At 53.2% G+C, this 12,393-nt stretch overlaps 2 protein-coding genes across 2 annotated transcripts in view; both read right to left on the bottom strand.

The window, feature by feature from the left end:
- Window positions 1-7,474, bottom strand: part of CUNH10orf82 (chromosome unknown C10orf82 homolog) — a 15,423-nt gene extending 7,949 nt beyond the window's left edge. The window contains exon 1 of the mRNA XM_030886012.2: window positions 7,465-7,474. Within this exon, the coding sequence (XP_030741872.1) occupies window positions 7,465-7,474 (10 nt within the window). The remainder of the gene's footprint in view (window positions 1-7,464) is intronic.
- The window catches only part of HSPA12A (heat shock protein family A (Hsp70) member 12A), a 163,073-nt gene continuing 154,555 nt past the window's right edge, over window positions 3,876-12,393 (bottom strand). Inside the window, exons 11-13 of the mRNA XM_045291412.1 lie at window positions 11,665-11,923; window positions 10,848-10,951; window positions 3,876-8,387 (exon numbers count right to left, since the gene is read on the bottom strand). Coding sequence (XP_045147347.1) covers window positions 7,750-8,387; window positions 10,848-10,951; window positions 11,665-11,923 — 1,001 coding nt within the window. The 3' untranslated portion in view covers window positions 3,876-7,749. The remainder of the gene's footprint in view (window positions 8,388-10,847; window positions 10,952-11,664; window positions 11,924-12,393) is intronic.

Genomic DNA, 12,393 nt, shown 5'->3' with positions numbered 1-12,393 from the left:
CCTGCAGGACAGAGTACAACTGGACCGAGGGTCTCCTAGGCTGTACTCCTCCCTCCTGCAGAGTGGCAGCTGGGTTGGAACCCCCGCCTTTCCATTAGAAGGCTTCAGGGCTCCTTCCAATCAGTCCCAACTCACTCCCTAAGTACCTGCTGGCCACTTGCCTACGGGGGAAGGTTCTCTAAAGGCACTGTGTGCACTAGCTCATTGAGTCCCCTCGAGGGCCTGACACCTAGTACTCGCAGAGCTGTCTCCAGAGGAGAAGAGAGATGGTGGCAGACATTTTTCCATGTGCAGGACACTGTTGACAAGGAGAGTCTCCAGGACTGCCCTGCAGGGCCATTCTTGTTCCAGATTCCAGGCCTCACTTTGCAGATGAGACAAAAGAGGGCGCAGAGAGGCAACTCCTTTGAGAATTCATAAAGGATGTTGTCAGGGAAGCAGTGGGCAGCGTCCACAGTTCAGAACCATCAGCAGCTCTGCTTCCCCTGGAGAAAGATGAGGCGGCCTGCTTGGGGTCAGGAGCCCTATAAACCTTAAAATCGCCCTAAGAGTCCGCATAGCCTCTATGGCAGGTGGTTTGGATTGGATAAGGGGGTCTGAAAGGAGTCCAGGTGGCGCCGTGGGTAAGCAATTAGCAGCTAATGGAAAGGTCAGTAAGGCAAAGCCACGGGCCAGTCGGCGCACCCAAGAGGAAGGAAAGTCAGTCCGCCCGGTAAAGATGACAGCGGTGGACAGGGTTCCCCTCTGTCCCGTAGGATGGCTGCGACTCCACTCAGACTGAATCCGACCGAAGGCAGCAGGGAAGGCGTCCTGGACGCTGAGCGCTAACCCTGGGATGCAGGAGTGTTTCCCACAGGTGTGACGCTCACTGGGCCTGCATGGGGCGCTGGTGGGGTGTCTGTCTGGAGGTGTCGGGAGGTCAGAAGACACTGGCATGGGTCCGGTCCCTCCTACCCTGCCCCCACTCCCTGACCCCTGCCGCCCCACAGTGGCTCACCTGGGCCTTCCGACTGTGACCCTGGGTGTCCGGCTACCTCCTCTGTCCCACCCCGCCCCACGGGCGGTCCTTTGTGAGCTCACCGCTGGGGGGCGGGGCGTGAGCTGAAACCACAACCCCCACCCCTCGGCCTCCTGAGGCCACACCCTCTCTTCCCTGTAGCCTGGCTCTAAACCCAGAGCTGCTGGTGGGCAGGGGCGTTGGGAGCTGGGAGGAGAGAGGCTGGTGGGGGTTGGGAGAGGGACGCGCCTCCCTGCCCCCATGCCACCTCCGTGCAAATATTTAGTCTCTAGCGTATTTCTCCAACACCCTCACCTCACTACAAGCCCCCCTCCACCCCCGGGGAATCAGTCATTGTAACTGATGGGGAAACTCAGGTGGCCAGGGCCTGGCTTGCTGCTTAAAAAGGCCTTTCTCCTCCCGCCCCCACCCCAGCCAGGGTTGGGAAAGGAGTGGGGTGGGGCTGGGGAGCAGGGTGGGGCAGAGGTGGTTTGTGTCCCTCACCTTCCTGGGCTTCTTAACAACCCCTCCTAGGGGGGGAAAGATGGCCTTTGGGGATGTTCGAGAGGCAAGGGACCGAGGCAGAAAAGGTGCAATGCGCCCACTGGGGGCAGGGGCACAGTCCACGCCCCTCTAAGCACCAGAGCCCATCATTGATGGAAGCTGGGGATGGGGGGCAGGGACTGAGTCGTTGGGTGGTGCATAGGTTACTGCTTGGCTGCCGAGTGCTCTGAATCCACCCCATGATGCCTCCTGGGTTCAGCCACTGAAACCCCAAGAAGGTGCAGTTCTGCTCTGAAGCACATGGGGTCGCTCTTGAGTCTGAGTCAACCCCAGACATCTGGGTTCTTTCCCCTCCTCCTCAGGAGGGGGACCTGAGCCTCAGCTCATTGGTTGAGAGTCACAAAGCTGTCCTTGTGCAGACCAGATTATTAGGGACTGACAAGTCACCTTTCAGCAGCAGAATGGCCTACTGGGGGTTTCCCCAGCCCTGGTGGCCCTGTAGGTTAAGCGTTGGGCTGCTAATTGCAGTTGGTGGTTCAAATCCCCCAGCTGCTCCTGGGGAGAAAGATGAGACTCTCTGCTCCCGTACAGATGTACAGGCCTGGAGACCCTGCACAGGATGGCTAGGGGTTGGAGTTGGCTAGAGGCAGTGGGCTATGTACCAGAACTGACCTGGTGGCAGAAGTTTTGGGGTCAGTGTTGATAGGGGTAGGTTGTTAGGGCTTTTACAAGTTGAGCTGCTCTGAGGAATGTGAAGGTCAATTTCTGGGTGAGTGGCCCACCATTTAACCTTTGCACCACCAGGCTCCTTTTGAACATATGGTGTGGTAGTTACCTAATGTGGTATCAATTTGAGGATTCAGAGTGAAGGGGTGGAGTCTAGCCTATCAATCAGATGGCAGCTTGATGACCTCATTTGGAGGCGCAGGAGATAAATAGCTCCCTGGAGGTGGGACAAAAGGAGACCCCCTACAAGACATACCTGGGGAGAAGACACATGGAGAGAGGCTGATGGAGCCAGACCTCTGGAGCTGGAGAAGCCACGTGGAGACTCCTGCCAGTGCTGAGATGCTTACAGGGCCACTGGATTCATAAGACTTCCCACCCACTGGCCTGTGATCTTCCTGCATTTGGTGTCATTGCATGTGTTTCATGAGTCTGTAGGGGGCTTTATAGATTGGTATCGGACATATGGGCTAATATTGGACTCATGGACTTGATCTGGACTGGGCTGGGATATTTTCTCAATATTCAACTGTTCTTGTATATAAAGCTCTTTCTTATACACATATGAGTGTCTATGAATTTGTTTCTTTAGTCAACCCAGACTACCACATATTATGAATGGCCCTTGAGACAGCCCTACAACAGGGACAGGGAAACTTTTTTCCTGCCAAAGGCCACTTGGACATTTATACCATCATTCTCGAGCCATACAAAACGATCAATGGTAAACATCACCTGCCCTGTCTGGTTTGACATTTATTTAGCTCACTCCTAATATGATGGCGGGAACTGCTTGTTTGGGGCAAGGTGGACATTGTTGGCTGTATTGATGATCTCCTGGGCCTCCCTTACACACCTGTGGAGGAGGCCTCCTGGTGCAGTGGCTTATGAGCTGGGCTGCTGACTGCATGGTCAGCTGTTCGAAACCACCAGTCACTGCTTGGGAGAAAGATTAGACTTTCTACTCCCATAAAGAGTTACCATCTCAGAAACCTACAGGGGCAATTCTACTCTGTCCTACAGGGTCACTGAATGAATCCACTCAATGGCACTGAGTTTTGAGTTTATAAGTTGGTAATACATTCCCCACTCTTTCCCTGACTCCTGGAAGTTGACCCTGAAAAGTGAACTTTACATGCAGGCTGGCTGGTGGAGCTAGCAATTCAATGGACCCTATCTAGAACCTGCTGGGCCTTCCAGAAGTTTCTAGAGTCAACTCTGGGGGGTGATGCCAGTAGAGCCTCGCCTAAACCCCCAGATCTGGCCAGTCAGGTGTGTGTGCTCATGAGAGAGCCAGAAGTCTCAAGCCGTCTGCATGTTTAATGACCCTCCTCTGGATGCAGTAAAGTTGCCTCTGCCTGCCCTCACTTACTGACCTTCTCTCCAGCTGGACTGCTTCTAGCTTGGAAAGGAAAGGGGCTCAGGGGACATTAATGGAGACTTGGTTTCCATCGAAGGAAGGTCCCAGTCATGTTGGGATGACTGTTGATGAGGTTTCAGGAAATGGTCTGAAAATGAATTCTCACCTGACATGGGTAGAGGGGAGTTCTCTGTAATCCCATTTAGGAATCCAGAGGCTATAATTCCATTTATGAATCCACAGGTCTATGTACACACGCACACATACATACACATGAGACACAAGAGATCCAGAGTTTTGCTTTATTCGTGTAGAGTTAGCAGATACAATCCTGCCCCGTCGTGAATGGCTGCGAAGTCCTGTGAACAAGAGCTGATGGCCGATGGCTGAGATTGTGGAAGAGCGTTCCGTTGTCCACGCAGATGAGAGGTGTGACGAGGTGGACAAGAAGAACGTTGATACTCGTCGTTCACTTAGGTCATTCCTCAGCACAACTTAATGCAGCTTAACTCACAGCTATTAACATCTCGGCAAGGTAAAATTCGGTCTTCGGCTACTGATGCATTTTGACTCCCGCTTATATGGGTGCATGCGATTCTTTGCTACCCTGGCAAGTCACCAGGCCTGGACTCTAAAAGCTAAAATTTGATCTACATAACAATCTAAGGGTGGGGCAGGCTCTAACATCTGGACGCATCTTAGCCATCTTGTATGTTCCTTCCTCTTTCCTGTCGCTGTAACCCGTCAGTCAGCGTGTATCACAGTGTGAGTGTGCAGAAAGAGAGGGCAGTTACAGAGGAAACCCTTGAAGACATGAACATCGCATGGTAAGGACCTCGGGGGCAATAGTCAAGACTATTCTAGAAACCCTCTAAGATAAGAAAATGTGCCCCAGTATATTAGGCTACAACACTGCGATGGGCAGGGGAGATATATTTGGGGGCTTCCTTTCAGGAGTTCTGACTATTGGGCTTGTATTGCTTGGGTAAGAAGAAGAAAGTCCAATAAAATCACCACCCTCTTAACCCTCTATTTGCCAACACTGCAGAATTCAACCAGATCATTTAAGCAGGAGGGGGAGAGAAGGAGGTATTCTCAAGACATGGGGGGGTTCGGGGAGGGGGGAAGCTTCACTACATTACTCACGTAGAATCTGGCAGAAAAGCTGGGTGTCTGTACCCCTCATATCCTTCCTTGGGCCCTAGCGTACTGAAAGCATCATGCGTGGTGGGGAGCAGTGGTCCCCACCCCAGAGAGGAAGCGGACTGCCCTGCTGAAAGGCAACGAGGGGCTTGGTAGGGTTTTTTGCACTGTTACACTGCTTACAGCACCAGAAGCTGGCTCTCAGGCTGGACAGGAGAACCCACCCCTCCTTGCGTTCCTTTAAATAGCACTGTGAACCTTTGGGGAGGCGGTCGACTCAGATGGCCATTTGTTCAAAGAGATTTCAGACCCTCAGCACCTCCTTCTATAACTCAGCCTCAGAGAACCAGTCCACATCGCTTGGTGTTGAGACCAATGGAAAATGAAGAAATAAAAAAAAAACTTCCACTGCCATTGAGTCGATGCCGACTCATAGAGACCCTCCACGGCAGGGTGGAACCGCTCCAGTGGATTTCTCTGTAACTCTTTACGGGGAGTAGAAAGCCCCAACTTTCTCCCTCGGAGTAGCTGGTGGTTTCGAACCACTGATCTTTCGGATCGCAGCATCCCAGTGCATCACCATGATGCCAAGGCTCCCCTATGAAGAAACAGGACCGTGGACCACAAAGGGCAGCAGTCATCAACGGAATCCAAGAGCATGCTCCCTTTTTTTTCATATAGATATATACACAAGAAAAGCACTTTGTAGAAATAAAGATTCTGTACAGCCTTCTACTATCGTATGTACATAAAATTATATTACTCGTAAATGAACTTTTAAAAAGGCCTAGTTGTCGAGTATGGCTGGCAACATCAGAGAAAAGCCCGGGGCATTTAGCTTGTGAAGCAGAGCAGGCAGCACGAGAGAGACCACGAGCAAGCCGTCTTTGCGCCTCGGCAGGAAGGCAAGCCTGCTACCGAGTGCCAGACGCAGCGTGCTCTCACCCAGTGGAGGTGGGTGTGTTTCACATTCTAGTATAGAGTTCTGCAGCACCTGACGTGGGAAAGAAGAGCGGGTGTGCGCAAATGAAATGGCAAAGGCTGTTCAAGAGCCTGAGGAGCAACAATGACCACGGGCATGCAAATCCAACTTGCAGTCTAAGCCAATTCACTCAGACTCGACTCACTCTTGCAGATGCCAGAGATGTGATGCCAAGCAAGGGGAACAGACAGCCCTGAACAGATCAAACAGTGACAGAGAGTCAGAGCCATGACTCTGTCCCCAGAGGGTTCCTGGACGGTGGAGACCAAGAAGACTGAGTTTTTGCAGAGCACTGTTGGCTCTTAATTCAGTCCCCATTCTAGGGTCCTTTCCTTCCCATCATTCTCTTCCTAAGGGTTACAAGTACCAGGACCCAAGCCAGGCAGGGGCCAAGCCCCATTCACCAAGGGACAAGGTGTGGGGGCACACTCTGTACATGCAAACCCTCTCCTTGTGGGACCCCTAACAACGGGAAGGCCAGGTATGCTGGCTGCCACCTGCGCTTCAGCTTTCAACAGTAACTAACGAGCAATTCCAGAGTTTCAGTTGGACCACCTATGGTGCATCCAACAAAATGCAGATTCTAGACCCCTCCCTCCAAGATTTGGCTTCAGTTAATAACACCCTAGTTAGGATCCAGATGCCTGTGTTTCACCAACACCCAGGCAAGTCTGATGCAATTTGAACCTGACTGCTATTGAATTGAACCTGACTCACAGCAACCTGACAGGACAGAACAGAACTGCTCCTTTGGGTTTTCAAAGCTGTCAGTCTTTACTGGAGCAGAAAGCCTTGTCTTTCTCCCTTGGAGTGGCCGGTGGGTTTGAACGGACAGCTCTGTGGTTAGCTTACCCTAGTGCCACCAGGGCTCCTTAAAATATCCGCATATATATTTTTAAGCTGGTTTGATTCATTAGTATCCATTGACAAGCAGGTTTTTGACAGGTTTTAATAACTGAAGATTTTAATGAAGCATCTCACTGAAGCTGCCTCATGTTTCACCACCATATCCCTTTTGAGATGTGGAATTGAAAAGCCACAGATCTTAGGGGAGTGAGGGTGTGCGGGAGGAGGGAGTTCGTTTAAAAAATGTCTACCTTCAAAGCCAGGAACCATCGAGACCCTGGGTCTTGGGGATGTGAGCCTGGCAAATTGCCACCTCCTCTTCTCCCGCAGAATCCCTTCCAAGGTTGACCAGAGTTACTTATGAATTCAGAAACCAGGGTGTGCCTTCTGGGAATTACGACACGGCCTCATATAAGCCGTGGCCCAGTAGCAGCTCTGACTGATACCGACTTCCTCTTACGAGTGAGTATCCACCTAACGCCAGGTTTCCCCTGCTGAGAAGTGGAGGCCCCAGCTTGACCACGCACATGAACCCTATGGGATTAGTCTAAGGGTCTTCTTCGCAGAACCTATCTGGAATTTAAATATGAGAACCTAAAACAGGGCCCAGAGGAGGCAGCTAAAATCCCTCCAATTTCTCACTGCGCCCCACTTTTGATCACATGGTGATAGGGGAAAAACAAAACATAAAACCACGAACTGCAGAGTGGCATCTTGGATGAGCTGTCAGCCCCCCAACAAACATGTAGAAAGAGGGATGTCTCAAAGAAGTGAAGCATCTCCTCTGGTCCCTGTGAGGGTCCCTGTTTCAGATCCAGCAAGATTGCAGGAGGGCAACCTGGGCCCCACTCAGTGGAGCTGTGCTCCAGGCCAGCTCCATCACCAGCTCCCCTGGGGTTATCTCACCTGTACCCATGCCACAGCTGTGCACCCAGGCTCCAGGAATTCCTACTCCCCAACCCCAAGCTGAATGGGCCTGCTGCTGTTCTGTTCACTCTCTCCCGCTCCTCTGGGTGCCCTCCAAATGCCTCCGCCCATCTAGCCCTGCTTGTCCTCATCTTGGCTGTGGAAATCAGGTGGGTGGTGTGCAGGATTGAGGTCGGGAAAGAAGGGTGAGGATTCAGGTCTGCAGGTAACAGGTGAGCCTGAGCTGAGTGCAGGGCTGGGGGTGGGGGTGGGGAGGGGGGTTGGCTAGTAATTCAAGAAGTCGATGCCGACTCGGACGCTCTTTGAGGTGGTGATGTCGATGGCTGTAGCCTTGATTTCGGTGTCTCCGAACTGCATGAGCGTCTGGATCTCTCTGCGCGCCGGCACTGCCGGGCTGCTGGTGCCCGTGAGATCCAGGCGCAGCGTGCCGCACTTCTTCACGCCGGGGTCGGTGATGAAGCTGACGTTGTCGTGCTCCGAGCTGTAGATGTTGATGATGATCACTAGCTGGGAGGGCTTGGCGGGGGTGTAGCTCCGCTTGACCAGCTCGCCCAGGGCCACGGACTGGTCGGCGGAGATGAACCTGTCGAAGACGTCGGTGCACCAGCGGGTGCCGTCCTTCACCAGCAGCTTGTCGGGAGGGTGCTTGCCCTCCACGTAGCGGTTGAGCACGCCCACCCCGTAGGTGAGTGGCGAGCGCCGCACCTTGATCACGGCTGGGTCCAGGCCGAAGAGGACCGCGCCCTTGAGGATGGTGAGGCCCACGTCCTGGGGGATGATGATGCGGCACTTGTCGCCGAAGGCGGCCTGCACGGCCTGCTGCAGCAGGGGTGCCTCCGCAAAGCCGCCCACCAGGAAGAGGAACTTGACCGTGGACACCTCAGCCTTCTGAAACAGGTCCCCTGGCAGGGAAAAGGAGGGAGGAGGTCATTGTTACCAAGGGCAAGCCGGCAGGGTGGAGGGCTGGCTTGGTCCGAGCTCTGCGGCAGAAATTCTGCAGAGCTGTAGCCCTGATTGGTTGGTAGTGTGGTGGTGCACCGCTAACCACAAGGTTGGCAGTTCGAAACCACCAGCCAGCTCCTCAGGAGAAAGTTGAGGCCTTCTACTCCCATGAGCAGTTACAGTCTCAGAAACGCCCAGGGGTAGTTCTACCCCAGTCCTACAGGACTGCTATGTGTCAGAATTGGCTCGATGGCAGTGCTTGGGGTTTTATTTTGATGTTTTTGTCTTTTAGGGCAAAGGGTGGACTTCCGGATTCTAGCCCAGCTCATAAAGCGCTCAGAAGGTATCACGCCTGCCCCTCCACAAGAACCTGGGCTGAAAACCCAGTCTACAAGCTGCACAGAGCCACAGGGAAAGGACCCCTTGAACCGGAGACACAGGCGGGCGGAGACAGGCTGAACAGCGGCTCGGCAGCCAGCGAACATGATGGGTTCAGGATTCATGGACCCCCCCCTGGGCTGCTAATCCAGGGGTGCCGAGGAAGAATGGCCTGGAGATCTATGGATCTTCTGGGAAGAAATCAGCCAGTGAAAACCCAATGGGATGCAGCTGTCCTCTGGGACACCTGGGGGCACCAAGAGTCAGCACTGCCTCGCTAGCATCTGGTCCGGGTCAATGACTCATGGCTGAAGACTGAGCTTGAGAGATTCAAAAGCCTGGGGAGGGACCCATGTTCACCACCGGGCCCCTAAGTTCACAAAGGTCACCTCCAAGAACTCTATCAGGATCTCTCTGGAAAGCTCAGAGAGAACTCCCTGAGGGCATCCTGCTCACAGCCGGGGAGAGGTAGTTCTTTTGACATGGTGCTCCCTGCCCCTGAGCCAAGGGAAGCCTTCAAGGGAACCAATTGGACAGAAGCCTAGCAAAGGGGGAATTGGGGGGCAGGGGGCTCTGCCAGTGTTCTCTAAACTGGAAGACACTCCTAGTACACAGAGGTTGCAACCACACTGTGGGGAAATCCACAGCTTGGCAGCGTGGGGCGGCCCCATGTGTAACCTACTAGTAATCAGGGCTCCGGCTTTCCCAGTTCCGAAAAGACAGATGACGGCAACCCTGTGGAACTGCCCCCGTCGGTTTCCAAGACTGTAACTCTTTATGAAAGTAGAAAGCCTCATCTTCTCCAGAGGGGTGACTGGTGGCTTAGAACCATTGACCTTGTGGTGAGCAGCACAACACATAACCACTATACCCCTAGGGCTCCTTTTTTTCTCACAACTCCCAAACCAAACTCGTTGCCATTGAGTTGGTGCCGTTTCAACATGTCCCTGTAAGAAAGGCTATAATGGCCCCTGTGAGTTTCCAAGACCGTAACTCTTTATGGGAGTAGAAAGCACCATCTTTCTCCCCGGGAGCAGCTGGTGGTTTCAAACTGCTGACCTCGCAGTCAGTCAGCAGCCCACACACAACCACTAGGCCACCAGGGCTCCTTTTTCACAGCTGGATGACTGCAGACCTGTTCTCTCGGTCACACTCGGCTGGGTCTTGCTTGGGTTTCGTTCGAAAGAAGAGCCAACCAGCACAGAAGCTTCTGAGAGGACCGCTGGGCCAGTTAAAGTCCAGGCACAGAGGTCAGCCCAGAAGGCTCTGGCGAATGGTTGGAGCATTTCAAAGGCATCATCTTCCCAGACTTTCTCGAAGGACGCAGGACAATCACAGCGGCTTTTGTGAAGAAGGGCGGGGAACAGGGAAAATAGACTGCCCTGACTAGGAGCGGGCCAGGGGATTTGCATCGAAGTGGTTTTTGTTGTTCTGGTTTTTTCCATCTGGACAGGGCTCCTGTCCATTTTGCAAGGGTAGCAAGGGCCATCCTATCGGAATTTTGTTGGGAAACCTGACCCCATTCACCCTGAAGCCCTGATCTTGTCCCTTTCCCCCTCTGTGTTCCCCAAACTCAAAGGATATTTCAAAGGAACATAATCGGAAACCCTCAGGGATGGCCAAACTGACCATCTGACCTGGTGTAAATTGAATTTTTCGGGGGAGGGTTAGCGAGGGGGAAACATATAGACCTAGATGGAGGGTGTGTAGAGAAAATAGAGCTTTATATTTTTATTTATTTTTTGTTTTAATGGAGCTTTCTATGATTTCATAGGAATAAAGGCTCTGATGTACCCTCATCCGCCCTCCAGGATAAAATCACCTGAGTTTCCGCTCTCCTTTGAAACCCACCTGAAAGCCCAGGTGAGGGAGGACAGGCTGCCTGAGAGGAGAGACCCCAAGCCTCTGCTAGGAAGGAGGTCATGATTGGAGCTGTCATCTTTGGCTGTGCCCTGGGGCCACCAGCAACCTGACTTTTCAAGCCTGGGCCCATTCCGAACCCTGGCCACCAGCTGGCCGGGCCCTGCAGGGTATATACTCACGGAGATGCTCCACGATGCTGTCGATGGTGGGCTTGAAGAGGGCGTTCATCGCATCTGGACTCATCCTCAGCATCCCCTGTGAGGACCACTTCACGAAGTCCACACTGTGGAGCACGGCACAAGGAGAGGCGATGGTGAGTGTTGGAGCAATGGCCGGGTTTCTCTGCACAGCCATCATCTCTCGGGGCAGCAAGGCACCCTGGGAAATTCCTAGAACTGCCAGGACCCAGACACTTAGCTCAAAAGCAAAGATATCACCTCTTCTAGCTTCAATTCCGGCTGTGGTTCACCTTCCCCTGGGATCCGAAAACCAAACCATCACTAGTAAGTCAAATCTAACACGGTCGGACTGCCTGCCGCACAGGGTTCCCAAGGCTACACACTCCTACAGCTTCCTCCAGCGCAGTGGCTGGTGGCTTCCAACCACTGACCTTGGAGTTAGCAACCAAGTGCTTAACTACTATGCCACTAGGGCTCCATCCCCCTGGGGGAGTGAAAGCCTAAGCCTACTGCCAAAGACAAGGAGCCCAATAAATAGACACGGACTGGGTTCCTGTCCACCCTCTAACACTCCACAAGCTGGCCAGCTCTCAGCAAACTGGCCCACACCACCTGCTGTAGCTCCCCCCTGAGAGCTGTGGGAAGATCCCGTTCGATGATCTGAAATAAGTCCGTGAAAACACTTGGGGGATGTTCTGGAACTAAGCAAATGCCAATGAAAGGGGAATGGATACACCCGTGGGGATGCTCCTCTCCTATGTGAGGGCTTCAGCCCACCCCCTTCCTCCTTCCCTCCGGCCCCAGGAGCCTGGCTCACTTGCTCTTCCGCAGGGCATGCTCCACGCTGTGCCCTCTGAACTTCTTGTAGTAGTCGATGAAGGAGAAGGGCAGGGTGATGTTCAGCGGGTTCGTTCGGTCCGGGGCGGCCGCGCGCTTGCGAGACTCGAAGGCGATCATTAAGTCGACCCAGGCTGCAGGGCGCTTGATCTTGAATTGCTCGATGAAATCTTCACCGAATATTTTACACAGAAGTTTCTCAAATTCAAAATCGACTCCTAAGGATCCGTAGGGCCCACCTGAGTCCAGGACAGAAAGGGGGAGAGGGGGGAAGGATGCTAAACTGAGAAGCAAGTCTCACCTGTGTTCTGTGAAACTCAAAGTAGCGCAAACCGAAGGCCCCCCTCCGCTTTGAGAGCAGACGGCAGTGCTACATCTTCTAAAAACATTGTGTCGTGAATCGAGTGGAGCTTTCCAGAACAAATCCGTCTTCCATTCACCAAGCTGTGCACATTCTGTTGCAGTCTGTGCCTATTGCCGCCCCCACAGCGTGACATCCCTTCCTCAAGTCCTCCCCCTGCTCACAATTCCAGTCCACCACCCTTCCTCACCCTGCCCTCTGGTCAGCTGAGCCTGGAGCTTGGGCAAATGCTGCGATTTTGATCTCTGAGGATGATCATTCTAAGGCAGTGGTTCTCAACCTTCCTAAATACGGCAACCCTTTCATACAGTTCTTCATGTTGTGGTGACCCCCCACCCCCACCATAAA

The sequence above is a fragment of the Echinops telfairi genome, unplaced genomic scaffold, assembly GCF_000313985.2.
Source record: "Echinops telfairi isolate 266 unplaced genomic scaffold, ASM31398v2 ScPeMD7_70;HRSCAF=299, whole genome shotgun sequence".
NCBI classification, from domain to species: Eukaryota; Metazoa; Chordata; class Mammalia; order Afrosoricida; family Tenrecidae; genus Echinops; species Echinops telfairi.
The sequence above is the reverse complement of the archived record's forward strand: the minus strand, read 5'-3'. Positions and strand labels throughout refer to the sequence as shown.